Source organism: Pangasianodon hypophthalmus, chromosome 26 (genome assembly GCF_027358585.1).
Source record: "Pangasianodon hypophthalmus isolate fPanHyp1 chromosome 26, fPanHyp1.pri, whole genome shotgun sequence".
Lineage (NCBI taxonomy): Eukaryota > Metazoa > Chordata > Actinopteri > Siluriformes > Pangasiidae > Pangasianodon > Pangasianodon hypophthalmus.
In genome coordinates this window covers 15,725,954-15,747,613 of record NC_069735.1, presented here as the reverse complement: position 1 = coordinate 15,747,613, position 21,660 = coordinate 15,725,954, and the positions used below count along the sequence as shown (strand labels likewise).

The following is a 21,660-nucleotide window of genomic DNA, read 5'->3' as shown; positions in this document are numbered from 1 at the left end:
TGAAATGGAATAGACAAGTTGACTGAGCACATTTCAAAAATCATCTACTTATTTTGTATTGCTGATATTGAAAATGCATCAACCCATTCTTTTTTTTGCAGGAGAGTATAATCTAAGGGTGTCTGTCTCCAACCGCTATGAGAACAAAACCCACAAAGTCGATGTGTACGTCTTCAGCATTTTAACATCGGTGGAGATCAACACTGAACCAGAGCTTCTGCAAGCTGAAAAGCCTGCTGCATTTGAGGCTCGTCCTTTACCATCCCCCTATGGAATCATCTACACTTGGGATTTTGGTGACAACTCCAGTCTTCAGCAAGGACGTGAACGCAGGGTCCATCATGCCTATGCACAAAGTGGCACCTACACAGTCTGTGTGAATGTTAACAATACCGTTAGTAATAAAGACACCTGTAAAGTAATAATGGTGTATGAACACATTGATGGTTTGGAGGTTAGGACATCTGCTCCTACAGAGTTCAACACCCCTACAATCGTTGAGGCTACTCTGGAAGCAGGCAACAATGTCAGCTGGATTTTTTCCATGGGTGATGGGACTGTGCTCATGCATGCAGAACCACGGGTGGAACACACTTACATCAAAGACGGAAACTACACAGTCAATGTAACTGCAACTAATGCCATCAGCTCAAAATGGGAATCCATACATGTGCAAGTGTTTGTGCTGCAGGTGTTGTGGTTGGAGCCTGCTGGATGCGTTCAGGAAAAAACAGATATCAACTTCCATGCTCTTGTATCAGGAAATGCCTCTTCTCATCAATATATGTGGAGTTTCGGGGATGGGACTGCCAATGAAACACGATATGGAACCCCTTCTATAACACACTCTTACCAAGGTAGTGGGAATTACCATCTTTCTCTCCTCATGTCAAGTACTGTGAACAAAGCAAATTTTTTCAATTGGATCTGCGTCCAACCTGAAGTCTCCAACGTGACTCTCGAACCCTCCAGGAGATTTATCAGGCTCGGAGAGGAAAGCTTGTTTACTGTAACTGCCCTTCCAGAGTTTGACTACACCTACTTGTGGGATTTTGGGATCAGTGATTCAAAAAGTCCTATCACAGGTGGTGACAGGATGGTTTTTACTTACAAAAGCCCAGGCCTGTATTTAATAACGGTAACAGTCCTTAACAACATTTCCTACAGCATCAGCACAGTGCAAGTTGAAGTGCAGCAACCTGTTGGCTATCTGTTGATACAGCATAATGGAACAAAAGGTAACAACCTGGCTTTGAGGCAGGACTACACATTCACATCGTATTCTGACTCAGATAATGTTGCTTACAGTTGGGACTTTGGAGATGGGACAGTCCTTACAGGGCACAATGTGACACATGCATACAATTCCTCAGGGACCTTTGAGATTTGTGTTACGGGTAAGAATGACGTGAGTGAAAATAAAAGCCAAATTCCTGTTATGGTTTTATCCCCCATTCAAGGACTTTCAGTCAATGCCAGCCTTGTCAATGTTCCTTTGAATGCTACGGTCCACTTTGAGACCCATCTTGAGCAAGGAGATGATGTGCGTTACTCATGGATCCTTTGTGACCGATGTACCTCCATTCCAGGCACACACCCTATGTTCTACACCTTTCGCTCAGTTGGGACTTTCAACGTAATTGTAACTGCTGAAAATGACATCAGCACTGCTCAGGCTAGCATTTACATATTCGTACAACGGGAGCTAGAAGGCTTACAGATAGTATCTGATGAGCTTGGGGAAAGTTGCTGTTTTGCCACCAACCGCGTCCTGCACTTGCAGGCTGTGCTAAAAGACGGCACTAACATGTCTTTCAGCTGGAACCTTCTGAGAGAACACGAAAATACTGTTGCCCTCAATCTCACAGGCAAGAACATAGACCTCAATTATTCCACACCTGGACCCTGCGAAGTCTTCCTCAAGGCCACCAATTTGCTTGGCCAGCTAGCTGTTAACCGCACTATTGAGTTTCTTAATCCGGTTGGAAAACTGGTTCTGGAGGCTTCCCCAAACCCTACATCCATCAACACCATCACCAATCTGACGGTGTCTGTGAATACAGGCAGTGATCTGCAGTATAGATGGTGGATAGATGGGGATCCATTGCAATTTAATGTGCCTTCCATCTGGAATGCATTTGACAGTCCAGGGCTAAAGTCAGTAAGTGTGGAGGTTTCAAACCAGGTTAGCAAGGAGATGGCTTCAGTACAGATCAGCGTCCAAGAACCAATTTCCGGGGTTACCTTCACCACAACCAATGTCACAGAGCAGAACTTTATAGCCTCTGGAGTCAATGTATCTCTCTCTGGCCATGTCCAAACTGGATCTAATGTCTCATGGATGTGGCTCTTGCCAAATCATGCAAAATCAAGTCAGCAGGCCACATACTACATATTTTCATCCCCTGGAACCTTCACAGTGACTTTGAATGTCTCAAATGACATCAGTAGTGAGGTGATAGCTCGTGACTTCACTGTTCAAGACAGAATTCAGGGGCTTGAGTTCAAGGCCAGCAAGAAGAATGTTGCAGTTGGCGAGAATGTGGAGTTCACCATCTCTGTCGCATCTGGTACCTCAGTTAGCTACACCTTGAGCATCAGCGGTGATGCAACCGTCTACCCCAACCTTACCTACGTACACCAGTTCAGCAGAGTAGACAACTACTACGTCAATCTGACTGCCTGGAATCAAATAAGCTCGGAACGGAGGAACCTGCATATCTGTGTCTTGGAACCCATCACCAAACTTACCATCTTGGACTGCTGTGAAGAAGCTATACCTGTGGGTGTGCCCAAGACCTTTGAGGCTCACATACAGACCGGCAACCCTGTGACATACCTATGGACCTTTGACCTTCATCATGGAGCCAAGACAACTATATTTGATTCAAAAGCCACATATGTACCTGAGGAGCCAGGTTTTCTGACCATCAGCGTGAGTGCTTTTAATGCACTTAACATTCAAAATGAGACCAAGAATGTGCTTGTCCAGAATATCCTTAAATCAGCCATCTTAGAGGCTCAACCTCAGGACACCTTTATTAACAAGACAGTAATATTTCAAGCACGAGTTTCCCCACAGTCCAGCTCTCTCAAATACCAGTGGGACTTTGGGGATGGAAGTCCTGACTTCCTTTCCGATACTTCTGTTGTCAGTCATGTATATTCTTTACCTGGCCACTACATTGCTAAAGTCAACATCAGCAACCTGGTTAGCTGGGTTACTGCTTTGTTTGAGGTAAACATACGTGTGCTAGAGTGCAGCGAACCAGAAGTCCAGGTGGTTCAAGCTCCGAGGATAGCCATCTGGCGTTCCAAACCAGCGTCAGTCGAAGCAAAGGTGGATCTCAAAGGCTGTGTTCGCTATGGTGCTGAATACCTCTGGGAGATCTTCTCGGCTTCTCACTGCCAGGAATTTGAAAACCACTTGACGCCACCATTTAAAGTCCATCTTCCTGCAGAAGTCGATGTCCGGAGGCTGCAATTGTCGATACCCAAGATGACACTTCCTGCCAAAAACTACACCCTGATTTTTTCCCTGTCATACAAAGGAATTCCCCTGAAAAAGGCTGCTTGTCTTCAGCTCTCGGTGATGTCCGCCAAGTTGGTACCTATCATTGAGGGTGGAACATATCGTGTGTGGTCCAAAACGCAGGACCTACAACTGAGGGCAAACCAATCCTATGATCCCAACCTGGACTTGGGAAGTCAGAGCCTACTCAATTACCACTGGGAATGTGTCAACACTTCTAAGGTAAGAATTATCCCCTAATCTACATTAATATCTGAAGTCATTTTGGTAAAAAAAAAAATGCAATGAACCGAGTGGAATTTTTCTTTTCTCTTTTTTGGGGTTAATAATACAAATGCTACATGCTGCTGCTGTTTGTTTGTAATTTGGTGTGGTGAAAGAGGAATAAAACACTAAGGGACATGCGGTTATTGGAAAATAATCAACTATAGGTTACAGTATCTCTGCTTTACGTCGGGCCCCATCACTGCACCCCGTCAGCGATTATAATTATAACAGCGAGTCCCCAAGACTTTTATTACCTACATAATCAAACTTTCAGCTATTTATTTATTTTCTCTTTCTAGCGAATGTGTGGTTGAATAGGGCCTCTTTAAAAGTCAAAAACTCAGAGTACAGCTTAGTTGGTGAGCATTACCCACCAGAGGATAAAGAGCACAGATACTTGCCCAGTAAAATCACTGGAAAAGATAATTAAAGCTGATTTATTTTCATTTTCCTCTTTCTCTTCGCCTCTTATATGGCCACAGAGAGATTGTCTGCTCCTGCTTGGCTTGTCTTTTTCCCAACCTTTGCCTTCTCTGTGAAAAAAAAAAAAGAAGATTACTGTGGCGTGCGCTCTCCTTTCCTGGCAGAGACTCAGGCAGTGGTTTTTTTTTTTTTTTTTTTTTTTTTGGATGTTCCAGTTTAAAGTGTAAACATTTTGGAATGCTGGAAAATGCCAGTCATATGGAGAAAGTGGGTTTATACTTACTAAATGGACTATTAGTGTAAACTAGGGTTGCAAAGTTTGAGGAATTTCCTTGATTGATTACAACTAAAGTTAACAACAGTTATCAATTAATCATTAAGAATGGCAGCAAGCAAAATCTATACAGAACAAATGAAAGTTTCTTCCTTTCAACCATATCTTTACTGAGGACCTATTTTAAAGGAAAATGGCAATGAACTAAAAAAAAAATTAGACTCACCACCTTTAGTCAAATGAAGTTAGCTTTAGATAACTGAACAAACCTCTGGATAAAAAGTTCAAATACACAGATCTACTGGATTTTATTTAAGAAAATATACAATGTCAACAGTATCAACCTTTATCTTATATTTCAGAGCAAAGATTTGAAATGAAATAGCCCATAAAAGTAAAAAGCAGAAGAAAAATAAGGAAAGGAAATGATTTTAATTTTTATCTGAGACGTTCAGAGCTCACTGTAGCTTCTCTGATTAGACAGATAAATGAGATAGATGTCTGGAAGCCACAGAGACAAAACAGGAAATGGCAGATACATCAGTGCTGCGACGAGGAAGTTCGGCAAACAGTTTAAAGAAGAGAGATTTCTTAGGTAGAAGTGCATCAGGAGGAGTTTTTGAGGCAGACTTTAGGTCGAGGCAGTAGTTCAGGGTTACCTTATATTCTTTTAGTGATTTCCTGATTATGGAATTAATACAAAAAAATAATATAATAAAAATAATATAATTTAAAAAAACTATTATGACTACATAGATACCAAAAATTATAAATGATAAAGTCAGTAAAGCCAAGTAGTAATATTTGGAATTATACAAACGGAGTGGTTTTTAAAAAGTATTCGATTATATGATTAGTTGTTTTTTTTTTTTTTGTTTTTTTTTTATAATTCTCAATTTTAGCAGCATTAAAAACAACCCTGCCCCTTTATTTAAATTTGTTTTAGGGATCCTCTCACTGCTCTACTCTGAACTTCAGACTGGGTCCAAATGATCTGGTCATCTCCGGATCAGAGCTGGAGGTGGACGTCGAGTACACCTTCCGTTTGACTGTCAGCAAAGATGGCATGTCTCCAGAATCCACCACGCAGAAGGTTAGTGCTCACTGATTTAACATGATGGACTGTAATTTGTCACGTACACTGTGGGTTTGCGAGTTTAATTATATTCCCTCGCAGTAACCGTTCTCTGCATATGAGTCATCAGTGTCACTCACTGGAGACTTAATAGAACCTGAGTCACAGGTGCGTCGTGATTCAGTCGAAACGAATAGAAGCCTTGAGCAGTAGCACCGCCTCCTTTTAGTAGTCCATTAGCATCCATCAGAAATGCGGAAAATGCTGGCTAGTAGTTAAGAAAGTCTAGTGGTACCTTTTCATAGGATGTCGCTAATTGCCTTGGAGGTCAAAGCTAAAACGGGTTTCTTACACACACAGACACACACACACACACACACTTTGGGTCAAAAGCTTACAGTCAGTGAGAAATTCGTTCTTTGAATCTCCAAATTTCTTTCTCACTGATCATCTTTCCTTTATATGATCTTTTTCATCTCTATTTATCCATTTCTTTATACAGAAGACAAAAAAAATAAACACAATAAGTCTGCTTTTTTGAGACCCAAGCAGCAACAGACTAAATTTTTTTTTTGCCCTTTCTTCAAAATGTACTTGAAACTCAATGAATGAGCTGTCTGTCTTGTCACCTTCCTACGGAGCTTGAAAAAGGCTATGATGCCTGGAGCCTGTAATTATTTTTCATCGTGTTGATGATGAGTCAGCAAGAAGAAGGGAGAGAAAGAAAAAATAAAGGAACTGAAAAAAAAAGGTCTGGAGAGAGGAAAAAAGTCTCGTCTCCTTGGATCTTTGTGATTGCAAGACAGATGTGAAAGCCAGGCCAGGAGCGGGCATCAGAGCGTTCACGTGATGATGTTGTGTAAAATAAATTTGTTGAGGGTGAGAAGTGGTTACTGCTGTCCCTCAAGAGGAGGTGGATAAACTTTTTTTTTTTTTATAATATTACCTCTCTGCTCTCCTCTTTGAAAACTCTCTTTTCAGCAGCTGCAGTCGTTTTTTTTCCCGTTCCATTTCACTTGTTATATTTTGCTCTCTCTACATCTTTCTCTCCATCAGACTGTTTTTCAACAAGTGCACTTTTCCCACCAAACAGCTCAACTCAGATTACCCATAATCCTTTACGCTGTCGCTGTTTCCACTGCCGTGTAAGCTGCACCCTACTTTAGTACCCATGCTGATTTTGGTTCCACTTCTTGTGAGCTGAGCCAACACAAGTGGACGGAGATGAAAATTATGGCGCCCCACGTGTGACATCCTTTATTAAGAAGAAACATTTGTGTAATGCACGTCCATGACTTATTAGCACAGGGAACAAGATAATTATGTCATGGGTGCAGCTTAATAAGGTGTAATCTTCATGTTGTGCCCACATGAAAGAGATCGCTTTTGGAATGAATTATGCTGATATTTTGGGGTCACTATGCCTTATGTTACTACGCTGTGGCTACAGCTTTATTATCTCATTCCTATGACTTACCACATGATCTCATGGTTAGTAAGTTGCGGCCACGCATTATTATTTTTTTATTAAGAAGGGATGTCCCCAGCAGGGCTCTGTAAGAAATAGTGCAGACCTTCAGTTGGCCAAACAGTCACATAGACGTCCTGATTAAAGTCTCTGACTGGCACAAGTCTCTTCATTGGTCTTCTTGTGTAGCGTCTGCCAATATTTCTCACTCTTCTCAAAAGTCCTTTTTCTGGCAAATATAAGAGGCAGCACTTGAATGGTCCAGATTTATTTTTGTTTTACTTCCCCAAAGTAATGCTTTCTTGTAGCAGCCATTAAGTGAAAATGTCCCTCTCTCTTAATTTTCACTAAACATTAAAGTATTTATCATATTTATGGAGAAGATTCAATGGCAGAGTGAAACGCACTCATGCCGTTGAGAAAGACACGAAATACAACAGACACACCATTCTGCTTTTCATTAGTGACTTGCAGGAAACGTTCTATACTGAAAAGCAAAACCTTTATTGCTTTGCTCTTACATTGCTTGAACTCTTGAATGAAAAAACAAAAATCTATAAGGGATTTGCTTTTTTGAGAATGAACCCAGCTTTATGGCTGAAGTGAATCTAATGTGGATGTCACTTTCATCACTGCGTTGCAGTCGTGCTAGAGTGAAATGCAATCAGAGCGAGGTGAGGGTGTAATCAGAGAAGGGCCTAAAATTCATTTTCCAGGAGCCATTGCTGTCTGTATAAAAGAGAGCCCTTTATCAACTCATTGTTTCTGCATTCCTGATCAGAAAGTGTTCCAAGTAAAACATTTTAGGAGATGAATTATCTAGTGAACCTATAAAGAACCCTTGAAGAACCTGTCGTTTTTCTCTGCCCATCAGTGTATTGTTTCTGTTCTTACTCTTGGTTTTAGAGGTCATGTAGCATTGTATGCTGTACTGACGCACTCTACGTTTCCTTTATCTGTCTTAAGTGCTCTTTGACATTTAGTTACATCTGCCTTCTGTTTCTGTCCGTCCAGTTCAATCTGGTCTTTCCTTTATTTGCTGTTCTTGCAGCGCTAATGCCATAGCAACTTCAATGATGCAGAAATTAAAGAATGCGAAGCCAATTACAGTGATGTTTTTTTTCCCCCAGGTGTTAGTGAAGAGCGGTCGCATCCCCATCGTCTCTCTGGAGTGTGTGTCGTGTAAAGCTCAGTCTGGTTATGAGATCAGCCAGAACTCCTACGTCTACCTGGCGGGGACCTGCAGCAACTGTCAGGGTCCTTACAGAGAGGTAAGGGGCACCTCATTAACTCCAACAGCAACACCAATACTGTGGACTGTGGAAGTTAAACACACATACACTTAAATGCAATCCCCTTTCCTTTAACAGGATGAATTGCACATCTTTACAGTGAGCTGTTTTCTTTTTTACTTGGTCAAAAAGTCAAAAAGTTTAAATGAAAAATCAGTGATATTTTTGGAATGCGACATAAAATGGACGTTTATTCCACTCGCCTCTAATCTCCCACTGTTTGTTTGGCATTTTTGGGAATCTCACTGGCAGTCTTTTTTTTCCTTCTCCAGCTCTGTGAAAGATCAATATTTTCTGTCTTACTGATTCATTCTGACTATTAACGTGACTGCTCATGGCAAACATCCTCGAGAGTTTCATGCCTTAGAATTATCAATGTAAACACATCCAGTCATTTTAAGTCATTTTAATTTTGGATTAGATAAACTGCTGCATCAGTTGATGTAATATTGAGGCTGTATATTATAACAGGTTTGCAGTACAGAAAGACAATTAAACATGGAAAATAGAGGGGGTGTATACTTTTGCACTCATTAAAACAGTCTGCTAAATTAAATTCATCTCACAAAACCAATATTTTGTAATGATTAGTTTAGTAGAAGAATTTTTTAAACATCATTATATTCCAACTCTGAGCCAATGCCTCTTAGTCCAAACACCAATTACCGTATTTTTTGGACTAGAAGACATGCTTTTCACCAGCTAGCATGTTCTGCAATGTATACAAGTTATATTACAGTTTTGTAAGTAGCCTAATTGTAATGAACACATTTGTTAATGTTTTTACAGTAGGCTTTCTACTGCAGTACTTACGGTAATGTTATGGGATGTATTGCTAACACAGCACGTCCAATAGACGTGACACCATAATAGTTGAGACGTGGACTGAAGACAGGTAGATGGACAGGTGGAGCAAGAACGTGTGACAGTCGTCCACCTCTTAGTCCACAAACCTATTACTGTATTTCTCGGATGATAAGAAATGTTTTTTTCCCGCTAGAATGTTCTCAATCTTACTAGCCTAGCAAAGAATACTCTATATTAATTTTTTTTTTTGCATTAACCTGATTGTAATAAACATTTGTTTGTGTTTTTTGGGATGCTTTCTATTCTGGTACTTACGGTAATGTTATAATAAGTATTGCTAACAGCTAAGTATTGCCATAGCTAGCGGAAATTGGCATTTTAGTGATTCAGTGATGCCAAATCTTATCAGAGAAATTTATTCGTACTTATAGAAAGTGTTAAAAATTCAAAAATCAAGGCACACGGCTCACATCTGTTTCTAGTGGTCTTGTCTTAAGGAACCTCCGGGCTCTAACGTTCGTTACAATGACCTCATGTAACGCTGAACCTTATAGCAGATATCCCAAGGGAATGCTGGGAATAGTGCTAGGACCTCACCAGTCCAGTGACAGGTGTGAAGTCTGTATTCGGTCTTTGTGAGTCACCTTTAAGCCTCAGACTGATGAAAAAGATTTTTACATTTTTAAAACAGAGAGAGAGAGAGACAGTGATTAGGTCATGGGAGAAGGAGATCAGTCATGTTTCGCCCCTTCGGAACATTCTTCTACTTCTCCTACTTCTCTCCATCTCTAAATGTTTACTTTAGCATGTTATATCATGACTCTGGAATGAAACCGGCGAGGAAAACCCGAGACAGAGTAGGGAATGATGTCATTGTTACGATGTGATATATTCCACATGGCACTGAGGTTAGCCGTCTACGCAAGGACACAGAAGGTGTTATATAAGGAATAAAACACTCAGGGACGTGCTGTTAGAGGAAAATAATCAACTGTGGTATGAAGAAGCAGAGTTATTATCACCACCCTGAAGTTGATTATTTTCTATAACAGCATGCCCCAATGTGTTTTAACAGCAATTTGCTAACAATTGTAATTTTTATTCAATAAAGAACATACTTTTTATCCATTTATAGTTACATTTAACGTTGTGGATTGTCAGCAAAAGTAGTTCCTGTTATCACTTTTGTTATAGCAGCTATAAACTATCGTTCCATCACCATTTAATAATGAGACAAAAGAGCTGCTTGTCATGATGCTGAAAAATTGAAAAGACTGTTAGAAAGTGATGACACTGGAGACTCCTTCCCTAAATAAATGTTGACTTACAGAAAACTTTGGTATTTTGATGATCAGACATTTTTCTTTGTTAAATAACAACACATATTTCAAAAATTCATTAAACCTGTGATTTGCAGCTGCAGAGTTGCCGTTATAGAAAATGAATCAACTTTGTGCATCGTGGCTCTCGCCGACACACTGTCAGGACCACAACTGACTGACATGTCTGTTAGCGCAATCTAAACCCGATGCCGCATGTGCTTTCTGTGTGTTTTTGTTAGCGCTGGACGGCAGTAAACCGCCACAATGAGCCACTGGTTCTGGACCTGAACACCACAACAACAGGTCAGGACAGCATGAACCTGGTGCTGAGGAAGGGGGCACTGCGGGACAGGGAATCATACATCTTCAGTTTGCATATCACTGATGACAGCATGGAGCAGGAGGGCGTGGCCAACATCGAGCTCCACCCCAACCCGCCACCGGCCGGGGGGTCATGTTCGCTGTGGTCAGACGGCGAGGGGCCAGAGGTGTACACGCTGCTGGAGAGAGTACACTTCAAATGCACAGGTGAGAGAGCTGGAGCAAGAACATGTGGACTGAAGACAGGTAAATGGACAGGTAAGACGTGTGGAGCAAGAACGTGTGGCACAGTGACAGGTAAGACATGGACTGAACACAGGTAGGTGGACGGGTGAGACAGGTGAAGCAAGAAAGTGTGATGCCATATCAGGTGAGTCGTGGACTGAAGACAGGTAGATGGACAGGAAAGAGAGGTGGAACTTGTGACACAATGACAGGTAAAGACATAGACTGTAGACAGGTAGCTGGACAGATGAGACAGATGGAGCAAGAATGTGTGAACCGAAGACGTGTGGATGGACAGGTGAAGCATGAATGTGTGGACTGAAGACAGGTAGATAGACAGGTGAGACAGATGGAGCAAGAATGTGTGATGTCATATTAGGTGAACCATGGACTGAAGACAGGAAACTGGACAGGGAAGACAGGTGGAGCAAGAACATGTGGACTGAAGACAGGTAAATGTAGGGGTGAATCAGGTGGAGAGACTCCCAGGTGTGACTAGTGACAAATAAGTCCATAAGGACATTTAGAGGACATTTTGCAGAAACGCACATCATCATGCTGGTCCTGTTCTGGTCTCTCATGTCCTTTAGGCTACACTGATATGGACGAGACCGAGTCTCCGCTGGTCTACAGTCTGCTGGTGATGCGTTGCTTTAAATCCTACTGCGACGATTTTTGCGTGTATAAAGGAACCAGTCCGGAACATTCCACTTTCCTTCCACCTGGATTACACTCCGCCCAGTACAGGGTCTCAGTCACCATCACGGTGGAGGACCACCAGGGGGCGGCCATCATCGCCCTCAACAAGTGAGTCGTTGCTTTGGATGGCATCCCAATTCACATGCTTTGTCAATCTATGTTTTCAAGACTAAGTTTCTAAATTTTTGAGACAAATCTAGCTACTTATTAAATACAGCCACAAGATTTTTTTTTATCAAATTGTTTATTTAATCAAATGCCCTTGTTTTTCTCTTCAAAATTCTCTTGGGCCTTTTGCTCAAGGCTATTGAATCTGAGATCCTTCACGTGACCTCATGTAACCCTGATCTTTGCTCTACTTTATTCATCAGTGTGTAGAATCTTAAATGTCTGGTGATGAAATCCATCCCTGCAAGTCATGACTTTATTTTAAAGGAGCGGCTTGTAATTTTTTAGAGCTCCCTGCTGGCTGAGAGTCAAATTACAATTACAATGAAAACTCTGACAAGCTTTGATGTTGATGTCTTCTCCTTTCACCAACTGTCTCCTTCCAAAACCTCTGCTAAAAAAAAAAAAAAAATGATCCCCCTGTGGGTCCTGTAAGTCATGGATTTAGGCTGTGTCCCAATTCACCTGCTTTCTCTTTCCAGCCCTCGTTATTTTTTATTTGTGTTAGTATAGTTTGGTTCACCACTGATGCTGGGCTGTGTTCCAAATCCCTGATCTGAAAGTCCACATGTGCAGTAATACCTGTGTTTGTGTGTTTTGTGTATTAGGCCAATGACGGTGATGTTGCCGCAGGTTCCTGGTGGATTCAGTAGTCTGGCTCACTGGTTGAGTGTGTTGACGGACACCACTCTGAACGAGCTGCTGAAACAGGGCGACTCTCAGCGCGTCCGCGAGCTCTCCCTCGCCCTCATCACCGTGCTCAATGGGGTCAGACTCTTCCGATAATCTGTCCATCTTTCCACACAACCATATATTAAAGACAAGTGTAGTGTTTTTACCGTGGTCTCTATCCATCACATCTGCAGTGTATGTGTGATTACTAGGTTTGTTATGGTGTCACGGTTATCAATTTTTTAGTAATCAATCTTTTAGTAAAGTTGCGTGTAAATGTTTGCGTCAGCCAAAACCGAAGGAAAAAGTTCTGCGGAAGTTTCAGAAACGCTGATTTTCTTCATACTTGCATGCCTATGTTGATGAATGACAATCAGGTGTAAATTATCAGGTGCTTGCACAGCACAGCTGGTTTGCATTTTGGTGATACCCACAAAACTCCATAAAAGGCAAGGCTCATAAAACTGAAATGACAAGTAAATGGCAAAAAAACTTGCTCAGAGGTAGAACTGAAAGTAATTTTGACTCGCGTCTGTGGCAATAAAAAAATCTATTATCCAGCTGTGGAACAGCCACTGAAAAGGCCCGAATCCAGAGGCAGATTACAGAAAAGCTGAAAAAGACTTTTATACAAAGATTTTGTAATGCATTTTTTTTCTTTAATTTTCACTGCCAGCTCGTGTGTTTTTAAACAGTTCGATTAATTCCATGATATTTTTAGACAAGTGAAGATTCTGAAGATTTCAAACCATACCCACTGATCACCACAGACAATATTCTTGATGTTTCTCTGCAGTGAAAAAAGCAAATGTACTCCAAACTGACTTATAATGGATGTCTAAGAGCAGCTGTTGTTGCTTTCATGAATTTTTCAGGCAAAAGTTTTTGTAAGTAAATGAAGCTGGACATCTGTGTAATCTGCATAAATTGGTCATTTCAGAGAGAGGAGTTTGGAGCTACACTATCTGGCCAAAAGTATGTGTACACCTGAGTATTGAACATGCCATTCCAAAACCATGGGCATTAATATTGATTTGTTCCCCATTTGCTGTTATAATAAGCTCCACTCTTCTGCGAAGTCTTTCCACTAGATGTTGGAGCGTGGCTGTGGGGATTTGTGTTCATTCAGCTACAAGAGCATTAGTGAGATCAGGCGCTGATGTTGATGTTGAGGAGGTCTGGGGTGCAGTCGGTGTTCCAGTTCATCCCAAAGGTGTTCAGTGGGGTTGAGGTCAGGGCTCTGTGCAGGACACTCGAGTTCTTCCACTCCAACCTTCACACACCATGTCTTCATGGAGCTCGCTTTGTGCACAGGGGCATTATCATGCTGGAACAGTTTTCAGCCTCTTAGTTCCAGTGAAGGGAAACTGCAATGCTACAGCACACAAAGACATTCTATACAATTGTGTGCTTGTGTTGTAACAGTTTGAGGAAGAACCACATATGAGTGTGATGGACAGGTTACTGAATTGCTCCAGCATTGGAAAATTGGATGAAACCTTGTATAAGCACATTTGTAATAGCTTTGAAATGCTTTCTCTCATTTTTAACTTGTTTTCATACCTTTATTGTTCCAGTGTAAGTGTATTGATGGATATTTAGATGTTTAATATAGGTGAGTTTGGAGAAAACAGGTTTTCTGTATGTTTCTTAATGCAGGGAAACATCAAAAGTCTTGTCTTAAAAGTCTTTAATGATTTTAATTTTTTTATAGCAGTATTTTTGCTTTGTTCAGTTTGCATACGCACGTTTTTATGTATGTGTGTATATTTGGTGTATATGTCCTTAGGTAAATGTGTGTGTGTGTGTGTGTGTGTGCAGTATGAGCAGGGTGTGCAGCACAGGAGCAGTGTGTCGAAGCAGGAGAGGCAGTACAGAGTGAATGTGAGAGGAAACATCACCCGAGCTCTGACATCACTGGACCTCAATACCGTCAGTGACATCCAACAGACCTCAGCTGCCCTCGCCCAGTGCACGGTGAGACACACACACACACACACACACAATTTCTGTATTATTTATTTATGAATCTGCTCATGAATTTGACAATCATGAAATTGCGATGTCATTTCTTGCATTTATGTTGAATTAATTTATACACACACGCACACACACATTGAGATAGAATGTGAGAACAAATTAGTGGACTGTCAGCGTCATACATCTCAGTTAAATTAAAAAGAGAAGTAAGTAAGATATTCCTTTATTTGTCCCGCAGTGGGGAAATTGCATAATGAGTAATTATGCAATGAGAAATGAGAAATTAAAGGTGCAAGCAGCATTTTCAGGGGCCAAGCACTCAGACTCGGTGAGCCGCACATTCACAGACACGCTAGAATTGCAATCACAGGAGAGAAGATCCATAACTTTAGGCAAAGGGATTCAAGTATATAAAATATGGAAAACTATATAAAATATCAAAAATCATTTGATAACTTTTGTAAGGTATGAATGTTAGAATGTTCCTTAGACCCTCCCCAGTCAGCATCCCAAATTTCACCACTTTTTACCAGACGGTTCTATCGGCTGCCATAGACACCCTAGCCAGAAGAAGAAGAAGAAGAAGAAGAAAAGGTAGAATAATAATAGGGTTCCTACTCACCTTCGGTGCTTGGCCCCCTAATTATGAAAGGAATAACTAGATTCCCCAAGAAAGGAATATTATGAAAGGAATAACTAAGATTGCCCAAGGCAAGTGAGGTCCTTTAATTACTTATAAACATGTGTGCGCGTGTGTGTGTAGGCTGTTAGCCGGGAATTTGTGTGTGAGGAGTGTCAGAACAGCACGCTGAATAAACTGGAGTCGATGCTGGAGATCCTACAGACGGACACCAAGCAGGGCACCGTGACTCCCACAGAGATCGCAGACAACATCCTCAACATAATGGGTGAGTTAAACGGGTGAAACGGAGAAATCCAAATGTCTTTAAACACACCATCTGCTTCATTTTTACAAAGTGGTGCACATTATGACTGCCATTAAAATGGTGACACAAAATGTTTTAAGACACAGGGACAGCTGGCGTAATTTGCATCCATTTTCAGGTGCAGTTTAATTCATTACATATGTGAGTGTGTGCAGGGGTATGATGTTATGCTAGAGTATGCTAGGGAATGACTATGCTAGGGTATGATAGGGTATGACTATGATAGGGTATGATAGGGTATGACTATGATAGGGTATGACAGGGTATGACAGGGTGTGATAGGGTATGACTATGCTAGGGTATGATAGGGTATGAGTATGATAGGGTATGATAGGGTATGACTATGCTAGGGTATGATAGGGTATGACTATGATAGGGTATGCTAGGGTATGACTATGCTAGGGTATGATAGGGTATGAGTATGATAGGGTATGATAGGGTATGACTATGCTAGGGTATGATAGGGTATGACTATGATAGGGTATGCTAGGGTATGATAGGGTATGACTATGATAGGGTATGATAGGGTATGACTATGCTAGGGTATGATAGGGTATGACTATGATAGGGTATGATAGGGTATGACTATGATAGGGTATGATAGGGTATGACTATGCTAGGGTATGATAGGGTATGACTATGCTAGGGTATGATAGGGTATGATAGGGTATGACTATGCTAGGGTATGATAGGGTATGGTAGGGTATGATTATGCTAGGGTATGCTAGGGTATGACTATGCTAGGGTATGCTAGGGTATGACTATGCTAGGGTATGATAGGGTATGACTATGCTACGGTATGATAGGGTATGATAGGGTATGACTATGATAGGGTATGACTATGCTAGGGTATGACTATGATAGGGTATGACTATGCTAGGGTATGATAGGGTATGACTGTGCTAGGGTATGATAGGGTATGACTATGCTAGGGTATGATCGGGTATGACTGTGCTAGGGTATGATAGGGTATGACTATGATAGGGTATGATAGGGTATGACTATGCTAGGGTATGATAGGGTATGACTATGATAGGGTATGACTATGCTAGGGTATGACTATGATAGGGTATGATAGGGTATGACTATGCTAGGGTATGATCGGGTATGACTATGCTAGGGTATGATAGGGTATGACTATGATAGGGTATGACTATGCTAGGGTATGACTATGCTAGGGTATGACTATGATAGGGTATGATAGGGTATGACTATGCTAGGGTATGATCGGGTATGACTGTGCTAGGGTATGATAGGGTATGATAGGGTATGATAGGGTATGACTATGCTAGGGTATGATAGGGTATGACTATGCTAGGGTATGATAGGGTATGACTATGCTAGGGTATGATAGGGTATGACTGTGCTAGGGTATGATAGGGTATGACTATGCTAGGGTATGATAGGGTATGACTATGCTAGAGTATGATAGGGTATGACTATGCTAGGGTATGATCGGGTATGACTGTGCTAGGGTATGATAGGGTATGACTATGCTAGGGTATGATAGGGTATGACTATGCTAGGGTATGATAGGGTATGACTATGCTAGGGTATGATCGGGTATGACTGTGCTAGGGTATGATAGGGTATGATAGGGTATGACTATGCTAGGGTATGATAGGGTATGACTATGCTAGGGTATGATAGGGTATGACTATGCTAGGGTATGATAGGGTATGACTATGATAGGGTATGATAGGGTATGACTATGCTAGGGTATGATAGGGTATGACTATGCTAGAGTATGATAGGGTATGACTATGCTAGGGTATGATAGGGTATGACTATGCTAGGGTATGATAGGGTATGACTATGATAGGGTATGATAGGGTATGACTATGCTAGGGTATGATAGGGTATGACTATGCTAGGGTATGCGAGGTTATGACTATGCTAGGGTATGACAGGGTATGACTATGCTAGGGTATGATAGGGTATGACTAGGCTAGGGTATGATAGGGTATGACTATGCTAGGGTATGCTAGGGTATGACGTTATGCTAGGGTATGATAGGGTATGACTATGCTAGGGTATGCGAGGGTATGACTATGCTAGGGTATGATAGGGTATGACTATGCTAGGGTATGATAGGGTATGACTATGCTAGGGTATGCGAGGGTATGACTATGCTAGGGTATGATAGGGTATGTCTATGCTAGGGTATGATAGGGTATGACTATGATAGGGTATGATAGGGTATGACTATGCTAGGGTATGATAGGGTATGACTATGCTAGGGTATGCGAGGGTATGACTATGCTAGGGTATGATAGGGTATGACTATGCTAGGGTATGATAGGGTATGACTATGATAGGGTATGATAGGGTATGATAGGGTATGACTATGCTAGGGTATGATAGGGTATGACTATGCTAGGGTATGCGAGGTTATGACTATGCTAGGGTATGCGAGGGTATGACTATGCTAGGGTATGATAGGGTATGACTATGCTAGGGTATGATAGGGTATGACTATGATAGGGTATGATAGGGTATGACTATGCTAGGGTATGATAGGGTATGACTATGCTAGGGTATGATAGGGTATGACTATGATAGGGTATGATAGGGTATGACTATGATAGGGTATGCTAGGGTATGATAGGGTATGACTATGCTAGGGTATGATAGGGTATGACTATGCTAGGGTATGCGAGGTTATGACTATGCTAGGGTATGATAGGGTATGACTATGCTACGGTATGATAGGGTATGATAGGGTATGACTATGCTAGGGTATGATAGGGTATGACTATGATAGAGTATGATAGGGTATGACTATGATAGGGTATGATAGGGTATGACTATGATAGAGTATGATAGGGTATGACTATGATAGGGTATGATAGGGTATGACTATGATAGAGTATGATAGGGTATGACTATGCTAGGGTATGATAGGGTATGACTATGATAGAGTATGATAGGGTATGACTATGATAGGGTATGCGAGGGTATGACTATGATAGGGTATGATAGGGTATGACTATGCTAGGGTATGATAGGGTATGACTATGCTAGGGTATGATAGGGTATGACGGTGCTAGGGTACGATGGGGCAGCTGGCTGGAGGGTGGGAAATGGCAGGTGACCAAATTGGGGTAAAAAGAAGAGGAAAAAGAAACATAAGTGAGAAAGTGAAATAGTATGAACCTGTTCTGCAGGGGGTCTGATCCACCAGGTGAGTGAGGCAGCAGCATCACCGCAGGAGAAGTCTGAGGATCGTGGTACGATCTCCGTGCAGTCTCCGCAGATGGATCAGCCCCACCCCCTGCGCGTGGCCGCTAAAGCCTACACCCTGTCCTCAGAGCTCATGCGTATCCTGATGCTGTCTCGCGTGCTGAACGAGGAGCCGCTGATCGTGCGTGGAGCCGAGATAGCGGCCGCAGGGAAACGCGCCGACCCGCTCAGCCTGCTGTGCTACGGGTCCAGCGACGCCCCCGAGTGCCGCCGCTTCTCCATCCCACGCGCGTTCAACTCCAGCTTGGGCAGCAGCCTGAGCACCAGCGGGGGCGCCAGCGAGGGCATCGTGCAGCTGCTCTTCCAGGTAGAGCCCAACCCGTTCCCATTTAACTACGTCCCCAACTACACCGTATCCACTGAGGTGGCGTCCATGGAGTTCCGCGCTGTCAACGGCTCCCAGATCCCCATCGCTGACTTAGACGAGAACCAGGCCATCAGAGTCGCGCTGAACAACGGCACCACAGCGGGACTGGACAGAAACGGCACCGGGGTCAGGCTGGATCCGGCGGGGGCGGTGAATGTGAGCAGGTGTGGTTCAGTGATCATCAAAGTGAGCACAGGGAACAACAACCGACAAGCTGGAGTCTACGTCCAACTCAACTTTACCATACTGGAAGGTAATTTTACACTTTGGACATCAGGGGGCAGAAGTTCACTCCCTCTTAACGACCGTTTATAGCTGCTGTAACATAAGCGAGAACAGGAACTAACTTGTTTTCGTGGACCTTCCACTACATTAATTGTAACTAAATGGTTAAAAGTATGATGTCATTCTTTAGTAAATTAAAATTTGTAATTGTTGGCAAATCTTAAATTCCTCTTATGCTGTGGTATAAGAGGAATAAAACGCTTGGCTGTTATCTGAAAATGATTCACTTCAGGGTGGTAACAGTAACTCGGCTTCGTTGCACCACCCCGTTGTTGATTATTTTCCTATAACAGCATGACATCGAGTAAATCAGCTTTCACTGAGGAAAATCCGTGCTGAGCTGTGAAGTGTGTTGGTAATAACAGCAGCTTTTTTTGTATGAGTTTCCACTTTGCAGCTTCGGAGCTTTTATTTTTGGCCGTTTTAAATTATCTAGCATGTCGGTGGACCCTGTGTGTGTGTGTGTGTGTGTGTGTGTGTGTGTAAAATGATAATGGACATTTAGCTTTAATGTCTTTTGTTTAATGTCTTTTGTTGTTTTTTTCTCCATATCTGGTTATAAATTAGATGCACTTTACCCTAAATTGCGTTTCCAAGCGTTTCTGCTCATGCAGATTATTTCCTTTAAAATGCGTTACGTTTGTTTGTGTGTGTGTGTGTGTGTGTGTGTGTGTGTGTGTTCCTCTTTACTTCCAGGTTCTCCAGATGCAAAAGAGTCAGACCCATCAATCATGGCTTACCTGCACACCTCTAATAAGCCTAATGAGTACACCAGCACAGACAGGAAACGCATCACACTCAGCATGGTGCAGGGACAGGGCCTCGACCACCAGCTCTACACCTTCTTCCTGTCTCCGCTGTAAGAGAATAAATAATACAGCCTATAGCAATGGTGCACAAGCTTTATTTAAATGGAGTGTTCATAAACCTACATCTCACCTGCATAAGTCCTGCTTTTAAAGTAACAGGATTTGTATATACTGTGTTCATAAGGCTATATAACACACATAAGCTTTTATAGTGGCAAAATTTTTATAACACTACTTAATGGTAGTGTTTATAGAGCTTCATTACACCTACATAAGCCTTGCTTTAAAATAGCAAGATTTGGCAACACTTTACTTACAGACAGTGTTCATAAAGTGTTCATAATGCTTTATGACACCTACTTAAGTCCATGACCACTGACAAAAAGGTGTTAGCTGTCATAAGGACTACTTTCAAAACGTTGACATAGATTTTTGTTGACAAGAAGAGAGTTGTTATGACACTTTCGGGACTGACGTACATCAGACTATGACTAACGTCGTCTTATTTATTGTCATGAACATTTATGACAAGTCTATAGTACTTTCATGACAGAGTTATGTATGTTCAGTCTGACACTACACTAATGCGAGTTTGGTCTTAATGTTTGATGTGTGATCTTTGTCACTTGACTCAGAAGTTATGTCAACATAAACATAAATCTATGACACAATCCTTCTTTTGTCAATTTGTGTGTTGCACTGGCTCGTTGTAATCACTATGTCGTGTCTTTGTAGTTTGTACGACACCACACAGGATCATTTCATCAACGTGTCAGCAGGCTGCACTCCTGATTGGCCCGTTCGGATCCGTGTGGAGGTGGGCGTGTTCATGGTGCTGTGTCAGTACTTTAGTGAACCGGGGCGCATGTGGCAAACGGACGGGATGGTTCCTCTGCCGGAGACCAGTGCAGGACAAGCCGTGTGCAGCACACGCCACCTCACGGTGTTCGGCGCCAGTCTGTTCGTCCCGCTGCACGCCGTCAGCTTCACCGTGCACGTGAGTGACGCTGAGACTGAGATACACATGAATATTAATGACTGTAATAAATGCTCACATTATCACATAAATCACATAAGATGGAAATTGTGTCACTTTCTTAAGTAAGAAAATTTTGAACAGGCAAAATTATTTTATCATAAAAATCATAATGTTTTTTTAAAAAAAAATTGCGTTTCTTATGCTATCTGAAATCCATGTTTTTTTTATTTTATTTGTTTGTTTAATACCTTCTTATTAGTTTTTTTTGTTTGTTTAAATGTATTATTTTTATTTATTTATTTATTTTTGTTTAAGACAAATTCCAACAGGCTTCCTATTTACTACAATCAGGGATTCTTTAAGGGTTCTTTCTTTATATATTTATTGGATTATTAAAGGTTCTCCGCTTGGAACCCTGTCTGATAAGGAAGCAATCTGTTGTAGGGTTCTACCTAGAACCTTTAAGCGTTCCCTCAGAGAGACACCTGAAGAACCATTGTAAATT

At 41.7% G+C, this 21,660-nt stretch overlaps 1 protein-coding gene across 4 annotated transcripts in view; it reads left to right on the top strand.

Moving 5' to 3' along the window:
* pkd1a (polycystic kidney disease 1a) overlaps positions 1–21,660 on the top strand; it is an 85,268-nt gene that overhangs the window by 44,865 nt on the left and 18,743 nt on the right. For all 4 annotated transcript variants that reach the window (XM_034300377.2, XM_034300375.2, XM_053229938.1 and 1 more), the window contains 11 exons: positions 102–3,754; positions 5,443–5,589; positions 8,170–8,310; positions 10,700–10,988; positions 11,597–11,813; positions 12,482–12,641; positions 14,367–14,522; positions 15,289–15,433; positions 18,640–19,335; positions 20,064–20,226; positions 20,912–21,173. In XM_034300377.2, coding sequence (XP_034156268.2) covers positions 102–3,754; positions 5,443–5,589; positions 8,170–8,310; positions 10,700–10,988; positions 11,597–11,813; positions 12,482–12,641; positions 14,367–14,522; positions 15,289–15,433; positions 18,640–19,335; positions 20,064–20,226; positions 20,912–21,173 — 6,029 coding nt within the window. The remainder of the gene's footprint in view (positions 1–101; positions 3,755–5,442; positions 5,590–8,169; positions 8,311–10,699; positions 10,989–11,596; positions 11,814–12,481; positions 12,642–14,366; positions 14,523–15,288; positions 15,434–18,639; positions 19,336–20,063; positions 20,227–20,911; positions 21,174–21,660) is intronic.